This window comes from Micropterus salmoides, unplaced genomic scaffold (genome assembly GCF_014851395.1).
Source record: "Micropterus salmoides isolate LMB-PRFRI ecotype aquatic unplaced genomic scaffold, ASM1485139v1 Ms_hic_scaffold_18, whole genome shotgun sequence".
Lineage (NCBI taxonomy): Eukaryota > Metazoa > Chordata > Actinopteri > Centrarchiformes > Centrarchidae > Micropterus > Micropterus salmoides.
This window is the reverse complement of record NW_024040928.1, coordinates 5,303,621-5,327,631: the sequence shown is the minus strand read 5'-3', so window position 1 is coordinate 5,327,631 and position 24,011 is coordinate 5,303,621. Positions and strand designations below refer to the sequence as shown.

At 40.0% G+C, this 24,011-nt stretch overlaps 1 protein-coding gene across 1 annotated transcript in view; it reads left to right on the top strand.

Annotated features, from left to right (window-relative positions):
- The window catches only part of opn5 (opsin 5), a 55,385-nt gene that overhangs the window by 6,444 nt on the left and 24,930 nt on the right, over positions 1–24,011 (top strand). The window contains exon 2 of the mRNA XM_038726080.1: positions 10,191–10,337. Coding sequence (XP_038582008.1) covers positions 10,205–10,337 — 133 coding nt within the window. The 5' untranslated portion in view covers positions 10,191–10,204. The remainder of the gene's footprint in view (positions 1–10,190; positions 10,338–24,011) is intronic.

Genomic DNA, 24,011 nt, shown 5'->3' with positions numbered 1-24,011 from the left:
AATTCCAACTTTAGTTAATTAAAATTATAATTTTTTTCTCAAAATATTATGACATTATTCTCAAAATGTCAAAGAACACACATATGGGGGGTGGAGTTTGAATGTGTAGAAAGTTTTAAACATGAGCAGAAACACAGAAGGTATTAAAGTCCAAGGTCTTATAAATTAATTCAAATGAATCCGTTTATCATTGACATGGACATACTTGTGTGTTGAATTGTCACCTGCAACCTGAATTTTTCTTTCTTCTCATAAATTAAGACATTTCCATCATAAACAGATACAGAAAATGGTACAGAAAAATTCCACAATGCAGGAAACAAAGTTCAAGTCCAAAATTTCATCAGAAAGCACACTAGATCCATCATCTAATGCGTCCCCTCTAACGTTGAAACAAAACCTACGCCCTTGAGACTGATGAGGTGATGAGAACATTTCCTCTATATATTAAGTAAGGACAGCTCGAGGCTGCAGGTAGGTTTTTAGAAATTGAAGTCTTGAACCCAAGCCACATAAACCTCCCCAAAAAGTGGACTGGAACCAAAAAACAGTCCAGTAAAGAAGTATTATAAGTACTGACTAAAAGACTGAGAAAGTGACTCTGGGGTTGGGATGATCGCAAACATTATTTATGCAGAAACTTACACTTCAAGGGACAATATACTGGCAGGACTGAGTTGCTAGAGTTGATAGATCTCTCCAGGGAAGCATTGCCCTTTTCTGGCCAGGAGGATCCTTTCCTGATTAGTCAGAAAGCTTAGCTCGTGTGAGGTTGCCATCTGCTGGTCAGGAGGACCAACTGCAACCTTTTCCCTCCATAACCAGCTAAGCTCCAGGCAACAGCAGATTACTAACGCCTCGACAAGGGAATGAAAAACACATAACAAATTTATCTTTGGACATGGATCTCTCTGGAGATGGAACGCTTTCTCCGTTACTGTTAAAGTCTCTGGGTACGCCTTGGCTGATCTGCAAAAAGGCCATAATGATATGAGCTACATTATTCATCAGTGGAAAGCTTAACAGCAACATGACACATGAAAATGCTGGATATCCTGTCTGCCCTTAAACATGTCTTTACTGGGATGCAGGGACAAAGACAGCAAGAAATAAAGATCTGCTTAAAACAGCATACAGAGTATCTCAGGGTGCAGTTCATAGACACTCCAGTGGAGGTTTCATTATCACCACATTGAGATGAGAAGGACATTAGAGATGTAACAACTCTGCTGGCAGCTACTGTCACACAAGCAGGAAGAAATGACAACATTTAATGAACAACTACACAGGTTAGCACCATTAAGGAACAACATCTTTTTGTCTCCGGTAGTCTGGATAGGGGATATCCAGGGAGACCTGAGGGGAAGGTTAATGGAGAAATCTAAAATACAGTTTCCTTGTTTTGGCAGAACGGGAAATTGCACTGACCCTCTTATGTACCTGGAACCATGTCAGAACTATCTGGCTTTAAACACCCCACTAATGATGGCCTTCTCACTACTCTTCGCAATGGCGTTTTTGGCACAACCCGTGACTGCTAGGATGTGGTCAGGTTGGAAACAATGGATACCCTGGAAGGAAGCTCAGCCAACAGCTGGAAAAAGACAAAGAGAGAAGTAATCACAGCAGGAAACACGCCGGAAATACCCCTGGCCACCAATAGAACTCAGACTGCATTGACATCCACCAATCTGAACTACAAATTTCCCACTCCTGTAGCAGCTAAACAGGCTTAACCTTTCTGTTGGCAGTGTAAAAGATCCCATTCACCATACAATTGTACAAAGTTGTGATGGAAATACATTGTAGAGAAGCTGCAGGATTGTACCTGTACTCTCCCAGTGGTAGTGCTTCCCCGCGGACCTGGTCTGGATTTCCCATGCCTCAGTGAGCTGCAAATAGATGTTGAACAGAATTTGTACACTGGAAAAAAATATTACTTTGAAAAGGACACTAACAACTTTACCAAGTGCACTGGGATGGGCTTGTTGTCCTTTCACTCTGCTAGTGACCCTCAGTGGGCTGTCCATCCTGCCTTCAGCAGCCTGGATGCAGAGCTGTTGCACAAAGCAGTGGAGGGAGCTCAGTTGGGTGAAGAAGGAAAGAGTCAGTTATGCAATCTGCTACTGACAAATTCACCTCCTCCTTTGAAGCGGTTTACTCATTTCACGCTGGGATGTCTCGTGGCAAAAACCATCATCTTAACGGGAAAGATTAAGGGTGAGAGACAGAGCATGAAAGCTGCTGTCTCACTGCAAAACAATAGGCGACCAAATTTTAAATTTCTACCCAAATATTTGGGCCACATTGCATGCATCAGTGTTCAGCATGAGGCAATACAGTATTGATGCAACATAGCTGAAAACACACTGAAAGCATGAGACCATTGCTTGTAGTATTGAATTTACTCCTTTTGTTTCTGTCTAATTATTGATGTTTTCTTTGTGAGTTACGAAAGGAAATGCTTAAAAGGCTTTGGATCACAGCCTTTTAAGCTTACTTACTCAAAGCTCACTCTTTATTAGGGGTGTACATCTTCACTGGTCTCATGGTTTCGATTCCTCGATGCATCACCTCAAAGGTGGGAATTTCTAGGTACCTCAATATGATTATGAGTGCTACGATGCGATTGTAAAACGAACAGGATAAAGATGTATTTTTGTCACTGTTTGACTATTTGGTACTTTTAAAGCAAAGTATTTGTAACAATCCAAAGAAATAGGTAGTAACGAAATGCAGCTATTTAATATTACATCATTTAAATATAGCGAACATTGCATAGCATTATTACTGGCCTCTGCTGCTGCTATTTTTATTTCTGAGCCTGCTGTTATTAGTATGGAGTCAGATATGTGTTGAACTACGCACTTTACAATGCTCCCGACAAACCACGTTCACTCCACCTAAACATATCTGTTCCTTTTTTTGGTCTCGTATAGTGTAGTAATATGTTTGTGTCTTGTCCTGTAAGTTCATTATTGTCATCTTGTATTGAGCAGCATGTGCCTTGAGAAACGGCATTTCGTTCATTTGTGTACTCGATTTGTGGATGAATGACAACAAACCAACTTTACAGCAGCCAAATAACATCCTGCTCAGCTTCCAGGAGTCTTTAGAGGAGAGGTTTGCTAGCGCTAACTGCCTGTTGTTTTCCTCTAGTAGTTGGGAAACAACAGACAGACTTTAATAAATGGACACGCTGTGACCTACACTGTACATTTACAGCCAGACTGAAACATAGCGCTCATGTTTTCCTCTGCTCGTTTTCACCGTCAGCTACTGCCGCCTGTCACGTAGTTGTTCTTTGAAGAATGAGCAGAGGACCCTTGCCAAGCGTTACCGCACTGCACAGTGTGCGGGTGAAAATCATTAACGTGAGTTACGCATTGACTTTACTGATCATGTGAAAGTTTAGTAGCAGCAGTCACTCAATCTATAGCTGCTAAACAGGGAGAACTACACGTCTCCGTTGTGTGCACCGCACAGATGGTCCGGAGCTGCATTTCTTTTCAAGCCTTTTTCGTTCTGTCAACATTACGTTATCAATTAACCTATTTGTCCAAAATTTACATTTTATTCATTTAGCTGACGCTTTTATCCAAAGCAACTTACAATTGCTATACACGTCAGAGGTCGCACGCCTCTAGAGCAACTAGTGGTTAAGTGTCCTGCTCAGGGACATTGGTGGATGTGTCACAGTGGGGAGTTGAACCTGCTCTTCTGAAAACACCTAGCTGGGAGCGCTAGGGTGCGTTCTGATGGCGCAGTGTTTTTTTTCAAGATGCTGTGGTTGCTGTGATACATAATTTCTGTGGAGGTGATGTGCTGCGGGTAGGGTAGCCTACTTAATTTTACTGAATGTAAAAATGTCACCACAAAGCATGTAGGCCATGAAGAGAAGGATGAAACATGAGAGCACAGACTGTCCGAACGTGGATTCAAGAGATTTTGCGGGCGAGGAAACACCTCGTCGAGTAGGCACATTGTTTCATTGAAGATCGGATGTGCTCTGTGTGGTGTCGGTCCCGCCTCTCCTGCACTGTGATTGGACGGCTGGGTAAAAAGTGACAGTGACGAGCGCAGCATTTTTCCCAAAGTTGAACATTTTTCAACTCTTGACAACCGGAAATATACGCTCTGCGCTCTGTCCTCAGCGCCCAGCGCGAAAAAAACGCTCAGCGCCTTGTCACGCTCCTGGTGTTTTTACTAGCTGGCGCTCCCATTGGAATGAATTGAAAAAAGACGCTGGCTTCAGAAAAAAACGCTTTGGTGGACACGGGCCCTTATCCACTGCTCCATCACTACTACTACTACCACTATTATTGACATTTGTTAATCGATTCATAATCGTCCAAGTCTGCATTGCGATACATCTAAAAATCAATTATTTTCCACACCCCTACTCTACACCTCATGTGACTTTAACCACCATGAAGACTGTCATTACAACAGCCAGGAGCACTAACAAACCAAGCGATATCCATCACCTTGACAACGATCAAGCATTGGTAAAGTACCTGGGAATCCTTTCAAGTCCGTTAGAACTGAAGAAGTCTCTTAGTTGAGAGATGAAAAGTCTTCCAGTACCTTTAACCAAAAGGATGACCTGGACGCAGAAGTGTCACATAATTGTGATTGGCCCCGGTGCAAATATTTTTCTTGTGCCCCGTGCCCCTTGCCCCAAAAAGCATGTTCGTGTACACTGGGGCGCACAGACACACAACAACTTCACGCAATTGCAAAGTTGCAGACTTTGATCAGCACCATGGACAGCAGCCAAAGTGCCCAATTACAAATCTTACAGCCGGCCCTCAACTCCTGTCAAACAACTGAAATAACTTTAGCCAGCCTACAGTTCTAAATCAACACAAAGTAGCTGACACAGTGTGTAAATAACAACAGAACAAATGTACAATGTACAGAACAATGAAGAAAAGCACAGCCTACCCATTATGCCAACACAGTATGAATGAATGAATGACAGCATCTGCTCACAGACCATTTGCCAATTTTTGCTCTCAAGGGCCCTTGTAATCAGCTCGGCTCAGTGCAACTGATATTTACGGAACTGCCTGGATGATTGAGAACCCTTACAGAGTATATGGAAATGGAGTTTAGCGACATGCATTTCATGCATGTGTGAGAGATTATATAGTGAAAAAGAAAGGAGTATAGTGGTAACGGAAGCGTGAGCGTGATTTACATGTGCATACAGATTGTCATGGCTTTTGTGACTTAACCAGGGACTCTGAAACAAGTAGCGCTAACATTTGCTAATACATAACAGCTAATGTTAGGCTCTGTGTGATGAATCGACGGCTGAGAGAAACAGACAATTGTAGTTTGGAAGTTCCAGGTCAACTTGTGAAAGCACTGCTAGTTTGACAAGCAGTGAACAGCTTGTCATAGGTGTAATACAATTGAAATGAAACTGTCATCGCTGCGCTCCATTGACACAGTCGTTTTCTAGCTTTCTTTTGCTGTATTTTTCCAAGATCTGGTCAAACACTGTTCCAGCGGTTAAAAGAAACAGTACAATTTATTCTCTTTCCAAAACCTAAAACAAATCCAGAAAAATGTAGCTATGGATTGTTCCTAATGTAATGTTAGTTAGCTATCAAACTTACTAGTGAATGTAACATTGTAAAGTTCTACTGTTCTGCCTTGTAATGATTGCAATAGTGAATAGAGACCTACCCAGCTGTAGAGACGCAGTGAAGATCCTGAATATCGTTATCGTTTGTCTCAATCGTCAGGTGATGCGTTGGTTTACTTTTACTCTGTGATCAATTGGTCAGTTTGAGTCAGTCTGACAGCCTGAATACAACCTTCAAATGAACAATGGAACTGCAAAACTGTCTGCTTCTTTCTGATATCACTTTTTCCAGAAATGAGACAATATTTCTCCAGGGAGTGCAGTAATAGACTGTGGCAGCGCCTTGCTAAAAGTCCGACAGGTCGGACAGTTTGTCGGACTTAGCAACAGTAATTAAGGTGGGCCTGGCTTAGCGAAGGGTCAAGTATCAATACTTTATTGCAAATATGTTTATGTATCCTTTATGTAAAACCTATGTTTCGAAGTAACTAAAATCAAAGTTAAACCTGAACGCTAGGAAGGTTTGTATGAGAAACAATGATGCTGGATGTGGGATGAGAGTGGATATTAATTAGCAGTGATTATAAACACTAACATTCATAAATCCTACAGTTTCATGTCCTGTTCAAAGGCACTCTAAAATGAATTTGCTAATTTTAGATGTTTTATACATGAAAAGAGTATTTTGGTAAATTCAGCATTGATAATTGCCAACAAAACACTGCTTAATGTTGACTATGAGGCAGTCTATTAAAAAAGCTGCAGACAGAATAGAAATGACAGGAAGTGATGAGAGAGAGAGAGAGGGATGTGAGACTCTGTCTCTCTCTCTCTAACAGGGGGTGATTCTGTATTTTACGGGACTCTAGGCAACCCTAGCTGTTACTGAAGCCAAGAGGAGTAACTTGGACCAAAACACAGACACTTCACTTTGATTTGCGTTATAGGTTTACAGTGTTGTATTTCCTATGTTATAATCAATGAGTGGATTATTGACCTTTTTTACAGCAGACATTTTGACTTGCCATTGTAGGAAATGCACAGGTCTCACTACTAACATTAGTGATGGCTCCGTTATATTTAGTTGTCCCAGTGAGTCATGACAGTGATAGTGAGCCAGCATGCACAGGGCTAGGACCCTGAAACTGAAGCAGCTAAATGGAATTTAGCCATTTTTAGTTTTTTTTTTTTTGCATTTCCTACTGTGACATGTCAAAATATCACCCATGAAAAATATGCACGATGGGTTTCCTTTGTTCTTTTCTTGAACCTGCACAAGTGAGATAAACCTAAACCTGAGACCATGTCCTCACTGTAGCGATAAAAGGCTTAAAGGCTTTAAAATAATAGCAGCAAATGACCTTAATTTGGTAAGAAGTAGTGAATTCACACTCACTTCCAGCTATCAAAAAGTTTCAGTATATCATAACAGAATTAAACTTGGATGTTTTATTACGGGGCACCACCCTATACAGGGAAACTAATTTAATTGCTTATCAATTAATCATATAGTAATTAAAGTTTCAACTACTTTAATGTAGATCTGAAGGTTGCTACAGAGCTCTTGGCTTGGTGTACAGTGACCCAATACTTCATACACACATACCCCACAAATTCATTAGAAACAAAAGGTTTATTAAACCATACACTTGACACAACACATAACTACTAAGCATAAACATTTGTTAAGCAATACAACCATGAACAAATATGGATAAAGGCAATGAATATGCACATAACTATTGACTACTGAACAGAAGAGTAGCCCATGATCATACAAAGGCAACCAATACAGCCATTAAAACATGCACTGAATACCACATGAACAATGAATTAATTGATAGATGCTTGAATTAACAAGCCATTAATATGGTGATGGACAAAATCTATGACTAAGCAAACATAATATCTAAGTCAAATACATTAAAATGCATTAATAAGTGGAAACAGGAGACGAGTAGAAGGAACCATTAAGGTGAGCCTAAAGACTGAAATCTAAGGCACAGCTGAGAGGTTATTGGTAAGCACAAGTGAAATACTTTACAGCTCCCTATCATGATTAGGCCTATATTGAAGAGAGATCCGACTCTTGTAGCATCAGTTCCAATATCACGGAGAAAGTTTTTTGTTGTACTTGAGTTTTTAGTTGACCATGGAAGAAATTGTTCTGGAGGAGGAAGGAAGAGTAGTGGCATATTGCTGTAGGGGGCTCTGAGGCGTTCTCAGATGCTTTTGGTCCCACAGAGAATTTTGATTAGCTTTTGATTTGTCCCTAGTCGGCTGTCTCTGCTCCTCTTGCTCTCAGCGGGCCGCGGAGATTCTCTTAACAACTGCCTGGTGATGGCATTACACACACAGCGTCTGCCAGATAATAACTTGTTTGTAAAATACGCTCTGGTCAAAACGGTGGTATTGTTAGGATGCAGGTGCGGAAGCAGCCGCTTAGGAAGGGTATGGGAGGAAAACTGACAACATGTGCAGCTCAGTGGTCTGCAGGCTTTTTGTGAGGTTGACCAGTTAATACGCCGTGGCCAAAACAAGAGGACAAGAGCCTGAGCAAGAGGCTGCCTCTTGTTTTTGTAGTTTTGTGGAAAAGAGCAGTGGTGTCTATTATCATGTCATGGCGTAAAGATTTCATTCCTCCCATTCTGTACCCTTTCTTATTTCAATCCTTACTTTTTTTTACTTAAAGAATCAATAAAGTTTATTACATTTAGTTCTCCTAATGTCGCACTCTCAGTTGCTGATAGCAAATACATTATGAATGTGGTTAATCTGGCATCATGTATAGCCTCTTTTATAGATATTATATGTTGTGCATCATTGTCTCATCGATTATTTACATGATGAAGAGTAAAATCAATAGTTAGTTAAACAAGTGTACACACACACACACAGGGTATGTGACTTTGTGGCATTCAAACCAATTTTCTGGTTAGACATGCAAACATTTAGCTGTTTTACTTTATCTACTCAAAGAGTCTAAAGACACCATCTAGGCTACAACCAGTACCGTAAGGACAGAATGACGCAAAGGTTAATACAAAATATCAGCTAACCTTAGACATACTGAACAGTAAGAAAACAGTTGAGATCTGTTTAAAATAATCTTTGAAATATTGTTTAAGGAAGCAAGTATGAAACGGTGTGTCCCAAACAGGCATGCTAGTAAACAATAGTTTTAGGTCCTTATATCAAATAGAGAGCCATATATTATAAAAGGTATCATGCCCATCATTCTTTCACATAAAGAAACACTTTCTGTTAGTCCAGGGTAAATGTGATGAAGCACACTAAATATATCAATTAATGTACATTTCAAGTCTGCATTGAAGTCAGTATTTCTGTCCCTTTTCTTCTTTTTTTCACCTTCTCTCTTTGCCTAAATCTAACCAAATTGCAACATCAACGATGTTTCTGTTTCACAACGCTAACCACTAGTTTTATTTTGAAAGTCTAACTGGACGTTGCACTTTTTTTTTTTTTGCTAACTTTACTGTTGAGCCCTTCACGTGAAAAACAACAAATGAAAAGGGCTTCCCAGGACTTTAAAAAGTGACGCGAAGGGGTCTACTTTTTCAGCTCACTAAAGAAATCGCAATAATATATTATTGTGAAATAAGTATTGTGATAATATAGTATCATGGGGCTTCTGGTGATTCCCACCCCTAGTGACAAGTGGGAGTGAGAATGTTTTTGCTAAGATCATGGGACAGCCAAGGTTCCAGGGGAAAGGTTTATCATCTCTCTGGGCAGACTTATATCCTCCATTATCACATCATCACCATCTTGATCATGTTGCATCACATTCATCATTTTATCAATAGGGAAAGTTGCAAAATGTGTCCCTTTTCTGCTAGAGTGATGTAAGGGAATCTCTTGTTAACACCTTTCACATTTGTTTTTGATTGCTGGTTTGGGTGATGTCATGATGTAGAGCATACCATCCATCCATCATTCCATGGGCTCACGCCCGTTGGTGTCCAATGCATTCCCGACAGTCCACCTCCATGTATCACAGTGTTGTGCCATCCACCTGAGTGTGTGGATATCTGTCAGGCACCATTCCTTGATAGTGTCCAGCCACTCTCTGTTTAGTCTTGATGATCCATTTATTGTGCCAAACACCATATTTTTCACCAGTCGATTCTGTTCGTCAGGTCATGATATAGAGCATGCAGGTTTGTTAAATTTGAGATATTTGGGCTAATGAATTATTCTATACCTGTTTGTAAGCCTATGTGTTTGCATTTATACAGTGCCTGTCTAGGTCCATTTAATTTTATTTATATAGTGCTAGTTCACAACAGAAGTTGTCTCATTGCACTCTTTGTAATACATAAATTAGGGCGGCTGTGGCTCAGGAGGTAGCGCAGCTTGGTTGTTAATCGGAAGGCCGGCGGTTCAATCTTGGCTCCCCCAGGCTGCATATTGAAGGGTCCTTGGGCAAGATACTGAAACCCAAATTGCCCCTGTGTGTGGATGTAGTGTAAAAGCATTTACATTTAGTAGCTTACCTGATGCCTCCGTGTGGGAAGTGTTTGCTGTTTGACAAAGCAGCTTCACTGACTCAGTCTTTTCCTGCACTTCACAGGACCTTCCCCGCTGATGGCAGTGATGGAGAATGAGACGTGGCCGCACCCGTCCTACATCCCTCATTATCTTCTCCGTGGTGACCCTTTCGCCTCAAGACTCTCCAGAGAGGCGGATATCATTGCAGCTTTTTACATCTGTGTCATAGGTCAGTCCCTTATTGTGACGGATGCTGTCTCTTCATCTCTTCATAAATTTCCTCATTTCCCTGAAAGTGACATCAAGTGTTGCTACAATCAGGCTCAATCATGCCAGTGTTCGAGACAGTGTCAGCAACATCTCACCGCCTCTTGAACAATACTGTGTCATCACTCACATCCCTTAAACATATGATAAAATGTAACTTAAGGTTATTTTCTGTGAATTTGGGCAAATCAATTATATATTCAAGAACTCAAATTAAGTCATTTGAGAGCACAATTTAGCTGTCTTCATCCATGAAACCAACTGGTCCCCTACAAAGAGAAAGTGGTAGGATCTTCCTTCAACTGGTTACAATCAACCTGTAACAAAAACAAGAAGAAACTTCTCTATATCTGCTAAATTAATGGCAAAAATTCCTACTGCAAGAGGAACTAGAGAAGCTTTTATATCAACCAGTCCTACCCACAGAGAGAAGAGTCTGAAGTAAGCATATATTTTTCTTTTTGTCAGGGCTGAGTGCTGATGCAGGTGAGGTGGATGTGTGGACCCAAATGCAGACACCGACATAACAGGATGCAGTTATTGTGATTTATTTAAAATGAAACTTAAACAGGCTTACGTGGAAGCAAGGCAGATGTCCAACAAAGGCTGAATCCAAAAGTAACATATTCCAGAAACAGGGTAGAGTAATCCAAAATACAGCGGCAGGACAGAACCCTCAACATACAGCAAGGACACAACAGAAGTGAGGGCTTAAAACTGACAGAGCAAATGAGCAGGGAGGAAGCGAACAGGTGAAAGACACGAGGGACTAATCAGACACAACAGGAACAAAGCTAGACATGAGCACCGGATACTGACGATTACAAAATAAACCAGGAAGTAAAACTCACAACGACACACAAGGGTGATGTACCATAATAAGACAGCACAGAAACAACTGACAAAACATCAAGAGCAGGCACAAGAACACAGAGGCAGTTATTGATAAGCAGTGGTGGAAGGAGTACTCAATTTTCATACCTAAGTACAAGTACAGATACCACACAAAAAATGTTACTCAAGTAAAAATAATAAAGTACCTGGTTTTAAAAATACTTCAGTAATCAAAAGTAAAAAGTACTACACATTCAAATCTATTGATCTTACAAAACGCAATCTGTCTTTTTAAATGCACTCAGACAGACTGGAATATAGCATTATAAGTTGTAGCGAATCACAATAAGGAAAACTGAATCAAAAGAGGAACAATGAATATTTCCTATATGTAGGGGGGTTAATCTGCGTTATTGCTCTGCTGTTGTGGTGGTATCCCCTTCAGCCCATCTGACAGACACAGAACCCCCTTTGGGAGTTTGGGTATGTAAGAATGAGACAAGGAAGTGGAAACCAAAAAGTAACTGAAACACTTATGTTCAGGCAGAAATCTCACCACAAATCGACAAAGATGTTAACTTCAGCACCTCTGATAAAGTGCACCTCACAGTCCCAAACAGAGCAAGGCTAGCTTCAGTTTTTAGATGTTCATATAGCCAAACTCTACCAGCTACATAACCACTCTGTCACAAACTGGCTGCGACTCACAGCCCCAAAACAGAGCCCAGTCTGCTGCACAGTCACACCTGACACCACAATGCTCTCAATGCTACTTTCCTCCCAATGTAAGAAGCCTGAATAGAAACCTCTTCAAGAAAAATCTTGTGCCGGTTTGAACAGACTACACTAACTCAGACCTCATGAAGTCTGGGGGCCAATCTGCTGGGTCATTTGGTGGAGCAGCAACTGTTCCTTTAGGGTCAGAGCTTCTTGATTTCTATCACTGCGGATGCCAGTGTCGCATCAGCTGGGCGAAGTTGATTCAAGCCAAGACGGCTTTATCAGTTTTACATTTGTTTTTCACTGCTGCTCCATTCTGGTGCGCTGCATGCTAATACTGATGTAACGAGGTCTGGTGCAGAATGTTAAGTGAAAGTAAAAAGTTGCACCAACTACAAATACTCAAGTAAAGTACAGATACTGAAAAAAAACTACTTAAGGACAGTTATGAAGTACTTGTACTTTGTTTCTTTCCACCACTGGTGATAAGTAGCCTACAAGAAGAAATAGCCATAACCATGACACTTTATATAAGCATTTAGTGACTGTGCTAAAGTATGCTTCTTCTTAGTGCCTTCTTGGAAAGTATGCGGGCTGATATATCAGTATGAAATGTATCATATTTGCTTTTAATATCTTTTGGCGTTTGGACTAGTATGATCCAAAAGAACATTTTCTTATTATGCAGTTTACTGACGTCAGTTATTGACTGCAATTATAGTTCAACAGACAAATCAAATTTGTCCTTGACCTTTCCTGGAAATTAAATCCAACTGGAGACAGCTTCACGTAGGCAGGGCTACAAAGGGGGTAATTGTTGAGAATACGCTTGGTAACAGTTGAAGTTTGGAACTGACAGTTACGAAAGTGACACCATCACCTTACTGGCTTGAACAGTAAAGTTAGTAAAGCAACATTAGTATTAACACCTTTACAACCTCAAACCTCCAAAGTGTGGGAGCATTTAACTCTTCCGTCAGCCAAAAAAGTTGGCTGGCTTTGCAAACTGCAGCATTTGCAATGCTGGAGCATCCAAAGAAGAGGCATGCTGGCTAGACTCGTATAGTTAGCTGACTAGCTAGTTTAATGTTAAAAGCCATGCGGGCAGAGTGAGCTAATCTGACCAGTGGCTGCACAGCTAACAGAGCAAATAAAAGCAGTTAGCTAGCTGTTTACTAATTTCAGCAAGTAAAGCTATCTGTCCATCAGGAAACTCACAGAGTTGAGGCAGAGCAGCAGAGGACATCAGAGAGAAAACTGGAATATATTTTCTCTATATTTCTAATATTTCTCCATCAAATATGAACCAGTTTCACCAAAATCAGGGGGAAAAGTTGTGTTTTTGTACAGTAACCAGTGGGGCCCGGTCCCAGAAACACTGTGCTTCAGCAGCTTCACACTGAGATGAAACGCTGAATTAATACAAGTGCAGAATGAGTGACATTTTAAAATAGTTTTCCAAATGACAAACCTAAATATCATCAAGAATACCTACAAAACTTTGATGGGCCAGGTGCTGCCATATTGGTGACAGTGCAAATCATATCATATAAAAACATTCAAACATGGATTTTGCAAATCTATGTTTCTCTAAAGATACACTGCTCTGACAACGCATACTTATCCTGTCTTTATTTTCCTAATTGGCATTGAAGTAATTAAAAAGTAACTAAAAGTAATCAGGATACATTACTTTTATTTACTGGTACTTGTATTACATGACATTTTTAAACAAGTAATTAGCAATTGTACCAGATTACATTTTTAAATTAATCCTCTCAACCCTGTGATCACCGCACCCACCGTGGCACCTGGTCCTGTTGTTTGGACGGGGTGAATCGTGGTCCGTCACTCATCAATCCAAAAAACCTGTCTTCATTTTCCAATGAATGTATTTATATCAGATGTAACACATGTTACCAGTGATGAGCAAGTTACACAGAAAATGTAACAAGTTACTAGTTATGTATTACTTCTTTAAAAAGTATAATAAGTAATAATTTAATGAATAAATACCCTTCCCCCCAAACAAAGCAGTCTCTCACGACTTTTTAACTAATATCATATTCATAACAGCAGCAAGGAGTGTGGTTTTTACAAAACATATAACGTTTCTTGATGCCGCCAGCTGAAATAAAAAAACATGGCAAGTAAATCCCAACTTTTGAGATACTGTCTGCACATTTATAAGAGCAGTATTTAGCGGGTCACACAGAGTTTACAACACTAATGCATCTTAGACTGTGATACAATAATACAGATGTGGAAAGAATGCCTCTCTCCCTCGTTGTGCCATCTTTCTTTAGCTTTTTGGCTAACATCAGGTCCGGTGCCACTGACCTGCTGAGCAGTCGCGCATTCACTTTAAGGACGGTGTGTACAGTAACGCAGTAACACAACATTACTTTGATTACTGGCTGTAGCACTGTAACACTGAGAAAAGTAATTACTGGCCAACGCCTACCAATACAGAGGAGTATCTGTGTGGAGTATCTCGATGCGAGTTACCGTTTTTGCTGGTAGATCATGAACTTCCTACTTAAAGCTGGATATCGTTATTTTCAGAATTTTATTGGCTACACAAAGTGCCAGTCATCGGCACAATTTGTTGCAATTGGCTTGGCCTACCCACGAAATAATAGGGGCCGGCATTTCCTTACAGTGCGGGCTCTTGTTGGCTATTGTAGGCTGTAAAAGGGACATATGAGCTCCTATTGGGTCAGATTTGGTGTCACTCGAAAGGTCAGAGTTCAGAGGCTAATTTGAATACAAGATATCGTAGTATGTGTCATTTAGGGCTAAATATTTTTATTAGATTGGATCGATACTATGAGGCTTCAATGGTGTCAATTTTGACAGTCTGACAGAGGCGCTGATTGTACCCACTGTGGTGGTTATATCTTCAAATGGTTTGCATTGGTCGAATCATGTGGATTTTAGCTTTCAAACGGTGTATCATATGAGTATGAAGTTAACATAGCAGCTGTGTGCGCAAACCGAAAGCTGCCGCCAGGACCTGACGGCCCGTGAGCTGGCCGTTGGAATGTTAAGAGATTAACAAATGACTGCATAGGACCACTGTGACAAGTCTCTTTTGGACAACGTTAGTCACATACCTCAGAACGACTGAGCACTGGTCTTGTGCCATTAAGTCCTGTGTCCTGCATCCAGCTGGACAGTAAAACATTACAGCTTTTTTCTGGATGTTGTTGACACATGCAACTTTTTGCTCTTCTCAGTCACGTTACTGAGATGCTCTTTCAAGCACACATCATACTTTTCCAACAGAATTATTAGTTCCAAAAAATTCCGTGGTCGAGGCTTTGGTTGTCCAAGGTATATGCAACCTCGTTCTTATTTCCTCTGTAGCTTCGGCCCCTACTGTCTATAAATCGTAAGACCTCCACCACCTGTTCGAAACGCCTCTTCTTGACCATTATCTCTGTCCGTTCTCCAGCGCCAATGTCTCCAGTCTGACGTTCCAGTCACGAAAATACAACTGAGTCAGTTGCCTTGCAAAGACCAGGCTGTCTGTGTGGGACAAGTGTGACGTTCATTACGCCAGCTACTTCCTGTTTGCGCCACCTCTATCGGTAAAAACCTTCTTCACCAAAGGGTTTTTGCATCTTGTTTGGGGTGTTAATTAAAAAAACGCCTGCGTCATAGCAGGAGGGTAAAAAAGTCTACAACTTCTTCTTCCTCCCTGTCTCTCTCCTCCGCTGCTACTTCAACACCCTGGCTTGACTAGACAATGACATAAGGAGAGATGATTACAGTTAATTGGGTGGGGTATTCAAACGATTATATTCCTTGACAAAGATGTGCAAAAAGCTAAAATTTTAACAACAGCATACTGGTAATGAGCAAATAGATATTTATTCAATTGATGCATGGAGCTGTTCCATCTTATTTCATTGGATACTAACTATTCAGCTCATACAGATATCAAGTATCCGAATATTGATTAAGACTGCTGAATGAAAGCTGAATATAGGTTTAATGATTAATAGGTAGCCTTTTTGTTTTATAGCGATGTTGAGAGAGGTGGAATAGACCTGTGTATGTGATAGGGCAATGAAATCAAGGGTGTGTTGGTTTGTTTGGGGAGTTTGAATTACAGTGGACCTCTCTCGCCTGTTCATGTGCCAACCATGTGACTGTGAATGCATAATGGACAGTAGCATCAAACAGTTTGAACATGCTGTAGGCGAAGAAAGGTCTGGAGTAGGCTACATGTTGGTCTTTGTTACAGTAATTCTCAAGATATAACGATATGATAATAGTCGTAAATAAACCTTAAAATAAACACTTTGTTGCCTGTTGCTTTTTCCAGTTAACCCTAACTTAATAACTTTATTAATATTATGATATATGATGTGGACCTTGGTCACTCACTGCTAAGCTAACACTAACGTTAGTTAACATTAGATTAGCCAGTCAAAGTTGTTGCCAGCATTAGGGAACTATGGTAGGCTACAATAACAATGCCAAATACCATTCTGGCGTCATTCACACTTCATTGTATCTGAATTGGAGATACGGTTGTATATATAGACTTTATCTCACCAGTAAAACTATTTGAAGATGTGTTTGGCCATACTGTTATAATACAGCTAGCATATTTTCTATTTGCTTGAAAACAGTAATTAATCTTTACTTATGGTCTCCTTACAAGCCTTTTTCCAGAGCTTTGACCTTCATCTCACCGTCTTCCTCAGCAGACAGTATTGTGTGTTTTAATCTCAATGCAATTTTAAACACTTTTTTTATTCCATCTAAGCATCTTCAGTAGGTCTAAATCTCAGTGCTGGTGCTGTAACAGGTATCGTTTGAAAGTCTTAATGTCATTCGCTTCAAACCTCCCATCTCATCAACACGTGCACACACGCACAAACACACGAGCACACTCCTACACATACACTGACTCACATGAAGTGCTTGTAAGGAGCAGGATAATCCCATAGAGACCTCATGAAATCAAAGGCCTGACAAGAGCATTTTAATCTTTGTATTGGTTTGTGTGAACACAGATCCCACGCAAACACACGTTCACAGCGGAGGTCTGCTCACATGATTCATATCAGCTGTGGAATGTAAATGCACTGAATGTGAGCAATCTTAGGCTTATGTGCTTCTGCTTTCAGTTTTTGTTATCATCTAGCTTCTTCTGTTGTGTTGTACCCCTGGTATAAATAGGCTGTTATCTCTGTTTCTCTTTCCTCTGTTTAGCTATTTAACCAATACCATTTTTATTGTGAAAAACAATAGGCAGCAGTATTATGCGCACAGATACGCATGTGGCATGCCCCCCCCCCCCCCCCCCTTCTGTGGGAAACACTGTGTCATAACAGGGTCTCCTAGCAACCCTGGTTGGTGCCTTCATGGAGACACCAAATCAACCCACTGGGAATTTAAAGCCTTGATTTAACAGCAGGGCTGGAAGAAGAGAGGTTATGAAGAATTGTTGTCTGGGTATAGGTCAGTCTCAGTCACGTTATATTGACAGTAATGAGAACAGTTAAGCAATCAGAAGGCTAAATCAGTTATGCAGCTATGTGAAACTGGTCATGGTTTGACTTTCCTTCTTGGTGTGAAAACTATTTTCTACAACTTAATGTCTCTAAAACAAAATATTTGTGGATAGACATCAGAGTTCCTTCAAAAGGTAATATTTAAATGTTCTGCAAGAAGGACCAGTAACGCCTTTCTTGCTTAAGGAAACTTCTATCTAATGACATTGTTCTATAGAGCTTTTCCTGAGTTTGTCATCTCATTTTCTATTATCTGCTGGTATGACAACGTTGGGACTAAAGAGAGACATGCCCTGGCTAAGATTGTTGAGGTGGCAAGTAAAATACCTGGGCAACACAGTCTCACTCCCTACTCGTCAAATGTCTGACGTATGGTCAAGGCCCTTTGTCATCGCTTTTTAAAGACTTGGGTAGCCCTTTTGCATCAATTATTGACGTTTAGGGATCCACAGTCATGTTAGCAACGCTTAGCAACAATAAATATGCAATATCCGGTTACACTTTCAAGATAAAACGTAACGTCCGGGTTCTGGCCCTCTATCCACCCCAATCACCTCCTTACTTCGTCTTTTCTCTTAAATATCATACTTGCCTTTACCATCAAAAACTGACACAACAGGGCTTCCCTCAATACGTCGAACTATGACGTCAAAAGGATCCCTAGTGCGTCACAAACTGACGGTTATGGCTCTTGACCAAGCGTCCATATGTGACGACTTGGGAGTGAGACCAGGTTGACCTGGGGTGATATATATTGTGCCCATCCTCCCAATCCTAATTCAGAGTATAAACTGTTACCTTATGGCCTACACCTAAAGGTCTCTATTGCCATGAAAAACAGTTATAGGAATTCCTTCATCCATGTCTCCATTCAAGCCTTGAATACTAATGGCAGGAGGAGGTAACTGCTGTTGACTTTACCTTGGTGACTGGGAAGGGGAATGGTGGATATGCTGAAGGTGATGATGATAGTGGTGTTGGTAAATGTAAACGCTCTGTATTTGTATAGCGCCTAAGTGTTCAAACAGAAACTAACATTCACACACATTCTAGCCCAAGAACACTTCGACATTCAGCCTGGAGGAGCGGGGGATTGAACCGCCAATCTTTTGATTAAGAAGCAACCCGCTCTACCTCCTGAGATGACAATATTTATGTTTTTTAATATTGAAGTGCAGACTTATATAGATATGTCATGTTTTGTTATTGTTTGATAGATATTCCATGAGATTGAGAACTTAATAATAGTTGCAAACGTAAAAAAATGAAGCATCTCCCAGAAAACTGCAGATCTGCTGATACTATGTTCTTTTACATCAAGGTTTATCTTGTTGCTACTGCATTTGAGTAAAGCAAATTTTAGGCTTTTGATTAATATCTTACACTTCACTGTAACTTTTACTTTTCTGTTTTATGTTGTTTTTATGTTCTGTGCCCTTTTACTTTTTTAATTATATTTTCGTCTTTTTTTATATTGCCCTTTTCTGCTTTGTTTTATGTAAAGCACTTTGTGAAATGTGCCCTACCATTCACCTTGCCTAATTTTAATCAATTAATTAACTAATACATTATTTTTCAGTATGTGTGGACTGCACAGTAAAAATTTCATGTAAATCAAATGATGATTGTCACACAAGGTTTACTTCTTGCTGCCAATAGGTGGCACAATGACTCTAACTCAGACTCAGACCAGGACTCTTGTCAAGCACATAAAATTTGGAAGGAGTCAAGTTACCACAGTTACTGTCAAACCAGTTAGCACTTAGAAAAATCTAAATTTGCAACATATAAAAGCCATGTGTCTTTATTTATCTTTTGGCACTGACCAAAGTTTGTGAAAGTACAGAATGTTTAAATGGCGAAAAATTTCATATTCAAATCACAATGGCGACTTCTGGTTGGGTTCAGGGTATAGCTCCAAGAGGCTTAGAAGTCAAGAGATGAAACATCTGCCTCACAAATATTGTAAATCTAGTTAAAATTTTGTACTGAGTGCTTTTGAACCTTTTTTTCACAGCCATGCCCAGAACCATATCACACAACAAAATCCACCCTTTTGACGTGTATGCCAAGTTTCGTAAGTTTTTGAGCATCCCTAGCTGTTTAAAGGCTAAGATGTCATTAGGGAGCACTGTGGAGCTGACGTGCCACCGTCAAGCCCAAATGTGACATCAAATCGTAATATTAACTAGTTCAACTAATGATGATCCTAAAGGCCTCAAACACTTGTATAACAACAGTTTACACAGGAAATCCAAAATGGCCGCAGTTCTGTTAGATAAAAAATGTGTCTTTTATGAGTGTAAGACCTTAGGGTTTAGGTCGATCATCTTCATCAACAGTTTACCGAATTCTGTTGGCCTCTCAGGTTCTGGCCTAAACTGGTTCAGGACTTATTCATCTGACAGAGAATTTATTGTCACCATTTTACCATTCCTCTGATAAAATGAGAAGATCTTATAGGGTTCCTCAAGTCTCCATTCTGGACTGCTCAATCCGGGATACATCATCAGAGAGTATTGGATTGATTTCCATAGCTATGCTGATGACACGCAACAGTATGCTTCTTTATCCCCTAATGACAGCAGTGCTAGTGATACGTTGCTTTCATGCATTGATCACATCAAACTGTGGATGTCTCATAATTTCCTACAGCTGAACAAAGGTAAGACTTTTATTGCTTTAATTAAGGACCAAAGATAGCTACTGTACTTGAACTTTAAATCCCTGACACAAAATAACAAGCCCCTAATAAAAAATCTTGGTGTGCTTCTGGACCCAGATCTAAAGCTTAAATTTCATATAAGGTATGTAGTAAAATGCCTTTTCCACCTCGGAAATATGGTAAAGTACGCTGAGAGACTTATCCATGCTTTTACTACCAGCAGACTCGACTTTTGCAATGTGTAGTAGCCCAAATGTCATTGCTAGTTTCCAACTGACACAGATGTCATTTTCACTTCTAGTGCCCACATTGTGGAAGTAGCACCCATAGGAGTGTTGGTCTTAGAATGAGGTGTTGTCAGGGATTGCTATCTTGAGGTAGCAGAAAGTGATTGCTCTAATGACCAACAAAAACCTGGTCTAAAGTATTTCCCTGCTTTTTAAAGGGCACATTATTCAGATAGTAAGATGGGCCTGCATAGGTGGGTTCTAGTGATGTGCACATCACAGTTATATCCTCGGATCAAGTGATTAATAGCGGGTTGGTTGTGGATGGGTGAGTCCTCCTCTTATTAGGAAAAATGCTGTGCACATTTATGCACAAGGTACAGCAACGTACCTTCATGGATTATTTAAATCTCCCGAAATACCAACAGGATCGGTCAGGATGCACTGACAGCAGCCTCTCTAATTTAAAGTAAATCGTTAAAGAAAACAATCACACGTCAATACAACACCCAATAAAGAAATCCCCTGGAAGAGAGAGATGTGACCCATGAACAATTTCTCGTGGTCTATAATAATGCGGCAGAGTAAGGAGACCTTTTATAGAGGAGATAAGCGTATTTAATGTGGATCTATCTATCAGTCTGTCACTGCTGTTGGAGACTCCAGCCTGCAGTGTAATTCCTACACTTCACATATAAACCACAGAACTGTGGTTCACATCAGGCTTCATGATCAAAAAAAGTTTTATATCACGTCAACACTCACACACTGACTTTCTCGCTTGTTCACATGAGCTTTATCTATTTCTCTGCTGCGAGTCTACATCACACTTTTTTTATTTATTTGTATTTTCTTATGATTTTGATAATGTGCTATTCATGCAACATTTAAATAGCAATGCACCAAGGTACAAGCACACCTGGCTTTTAAAGGGAATGGCAGATGACATTCTGATTGGTTTATTGCATCGGTTTATCTTCTTTGGTTTTCCCAAAACACATCCATGACTAATCAGAATAAGAATCAGAATCAGAATCAGCTTTATGTGCCAGGTATGTGTACACATACAAGGTATACAGTATAATAATACAGGCATACAATAATAAAATTAGACACAGGCTACAGTATAAAGAACACAATATATACACACTATAAACAAAAACAATATAGATAGATTGAGACAATAGTGCACATTCACATACATGTGAATAGTGCAATAGAGCATAGTGCAAACTATTATGTGCAGGAGTTATGAACTTGAGGTAGGTGGATTTGGTATACAGTATATAACATATACAATATTAATGAACAGCTCTGAAATAGCGAATGAAGAATAAATAATAAGTTGTAACCAGTAAACAGGTGGCTGATTAGAGACATTATTACTGGGTCATTGACTAATTTGCAGACTTAAGTACAACCCTTTTGAACCACGTGCCTGGTGCACTGACCATTTTTGCCACCGTTAAACTACCAAAATTAGATTTAGAAATGCCCTAAATGCAACTGCGGCATGTGCTTTACACCAATAAATAAGCTACAAATCAATCAGAATGCTGCAGCACAGGTATTGAACAACCTATGAAACTATCAGACTTATATAATCTTAACAAATATCTATCAGACTTGCTCTTATTATATGTTACCAATAGAGGAAAGGAGGAGACAGGCTTGGTCAGAGACACATCGGGGTAAATCTTCATAGAAGCAAGTCTCACCGCCATTGGGGTTTATAACACTGTCAATAACAAAGGGACCTACAAAACGAGGTGCCAACTTGGTTGGTTGCGAGCTGCTGCGTGGATCAAATATACCCAGGCTTTCCTCCAAATCCGAAGGCACCTATGCATTTTTGCATGTACAGTCAGAACTGCAACTTTGACCTCCTGGATGGGAAACAGGGTAGGATGAAAACCAGGTACAGTGTTAGTGGCAGAGCTGGTAAGGGAGTTGTGGGGATAATCTACCCAGCGCAGATATTTGCTCCAGAAGGAGAGGTGACAAGCCGAAATGCAGTGCCATCTCCATGTCCATCTGCCTGTTGTGGATGGTACCCCAAACAAAGGCTGGAGGTGGCTCCCAAAGCCTGACAAAATGCCTTCCACACTTATACCCTAGTTGGACACAATGTCTTGAGGTATGCTGTGGATCCGGACGTTGGCGAGAGCTTTGTGAAATAAAAGGCTGGAAGACAGACACCAAGCTGGCATTTTTTTTGTTGGACTATTAAGTAACAATTCAATTTTTCAAATCTCTGATCATAAGTAATGCAATCATAACAAATGCATGTGCAGAGCTTCTCAGCAAATCCTGTATTCTTAACCATAGCTTTATTCAATGAACATATTACACTAAATCTTGACCCATGTGTTGCCATTGAGAAAAACAAAGGTTTTGAGAACTGTGTAAGATAAAAAAGTAGGCTAAATTATTTGAAATTAAAGCATTTCAGTTAGAATAACATTTGTTATTTTATCTAGAGGAAAAGGCTATGCTTATAATTTTAACATATACTCTTTTTCAGTCAGTGTGTAAAAATGAACTAATCAGAGCAGCAGCAACAACGAGATAAGTTAAGTGGCAATCAAAACACAATAGATAATATTATCAAATATAAAAGCAGCTTCATAAAATACGGGGAGAGAAACAGATTGACAGAGGAAGAGCCAGCATGATATGCAATTCATTTTTTGTCAATTGAAATTCCTTGCGTGGTCTCTTTTCCCACATGGCTTCATGTGGGAATGTGCCAACAGTCCAATCTTGGCTGAGGGTCTATATTTGTGGTTGGGGTTTTTTTCTGGTGCAGTGCATCATATGAGTGCATGGAAATGAGGAGTGGTACAGTACACTCATTGTGTTATTTATGAATTGAATTTGCCTTTTTACTTCAAGTGCCCTGTAAAAAAGATATTTGCGCAAAACAAACGAATGGGAAGCAGCTGATAGGACAGCAGGTTTTTGACTGAAAGGATAATTACGTTATTACTCCGGGCCAAGAGTCATTTTTTAGAAAAGTGTAAAGGAAGAAAATGAGAACGGATGTTTTTACCTTTCTGTTAATGAGCTGGTCAGCGGTCAGATTGTGGTAGTGATAGTGGTGTTATACAGAAGCTGTCAAATAAGAGAATGCACCTGCATTCATTTGTATGCTGAAGAAGGACATGAGAACTAGAGAACACATTAAGATGATGAAGTGTATCTTTAGCCTTGCTCTATTGCTCATTTTACAATAATAAATGTAGGTTGTGCTGGTTTAAATTGCTAAATAATATTGTGTGTAAGATAGTGGTAGTCAACCTAAATTCAAGCATGCTTTACATGCTCTGTACCAAACTCCTCAAGTTTAGTTAAAACTGGCATTCATCAAATACACTCACCACACTATGAGGTTCACCTTGCTAGTCCCAGGTTGGACCCCCTTTTGCCTTCAGAACTGCCTTAATTCTTTGTGGCGCACTTTAAATAAAGTGTTGGAAACATTCTTCAGAGACTTTTGTCCATATTGACATAATAGCATCCCGCAGTTGCTGCAGATTTGTCGGCTGCACATCCATGATGAGAATCTTCTGTTCCACTACATCCCAAAGGTGCTCTATTGGATTGAGATCTGGTGGCTGTGAAGGCCAGTGGCATACAGTGAACTCATTATCATGTTC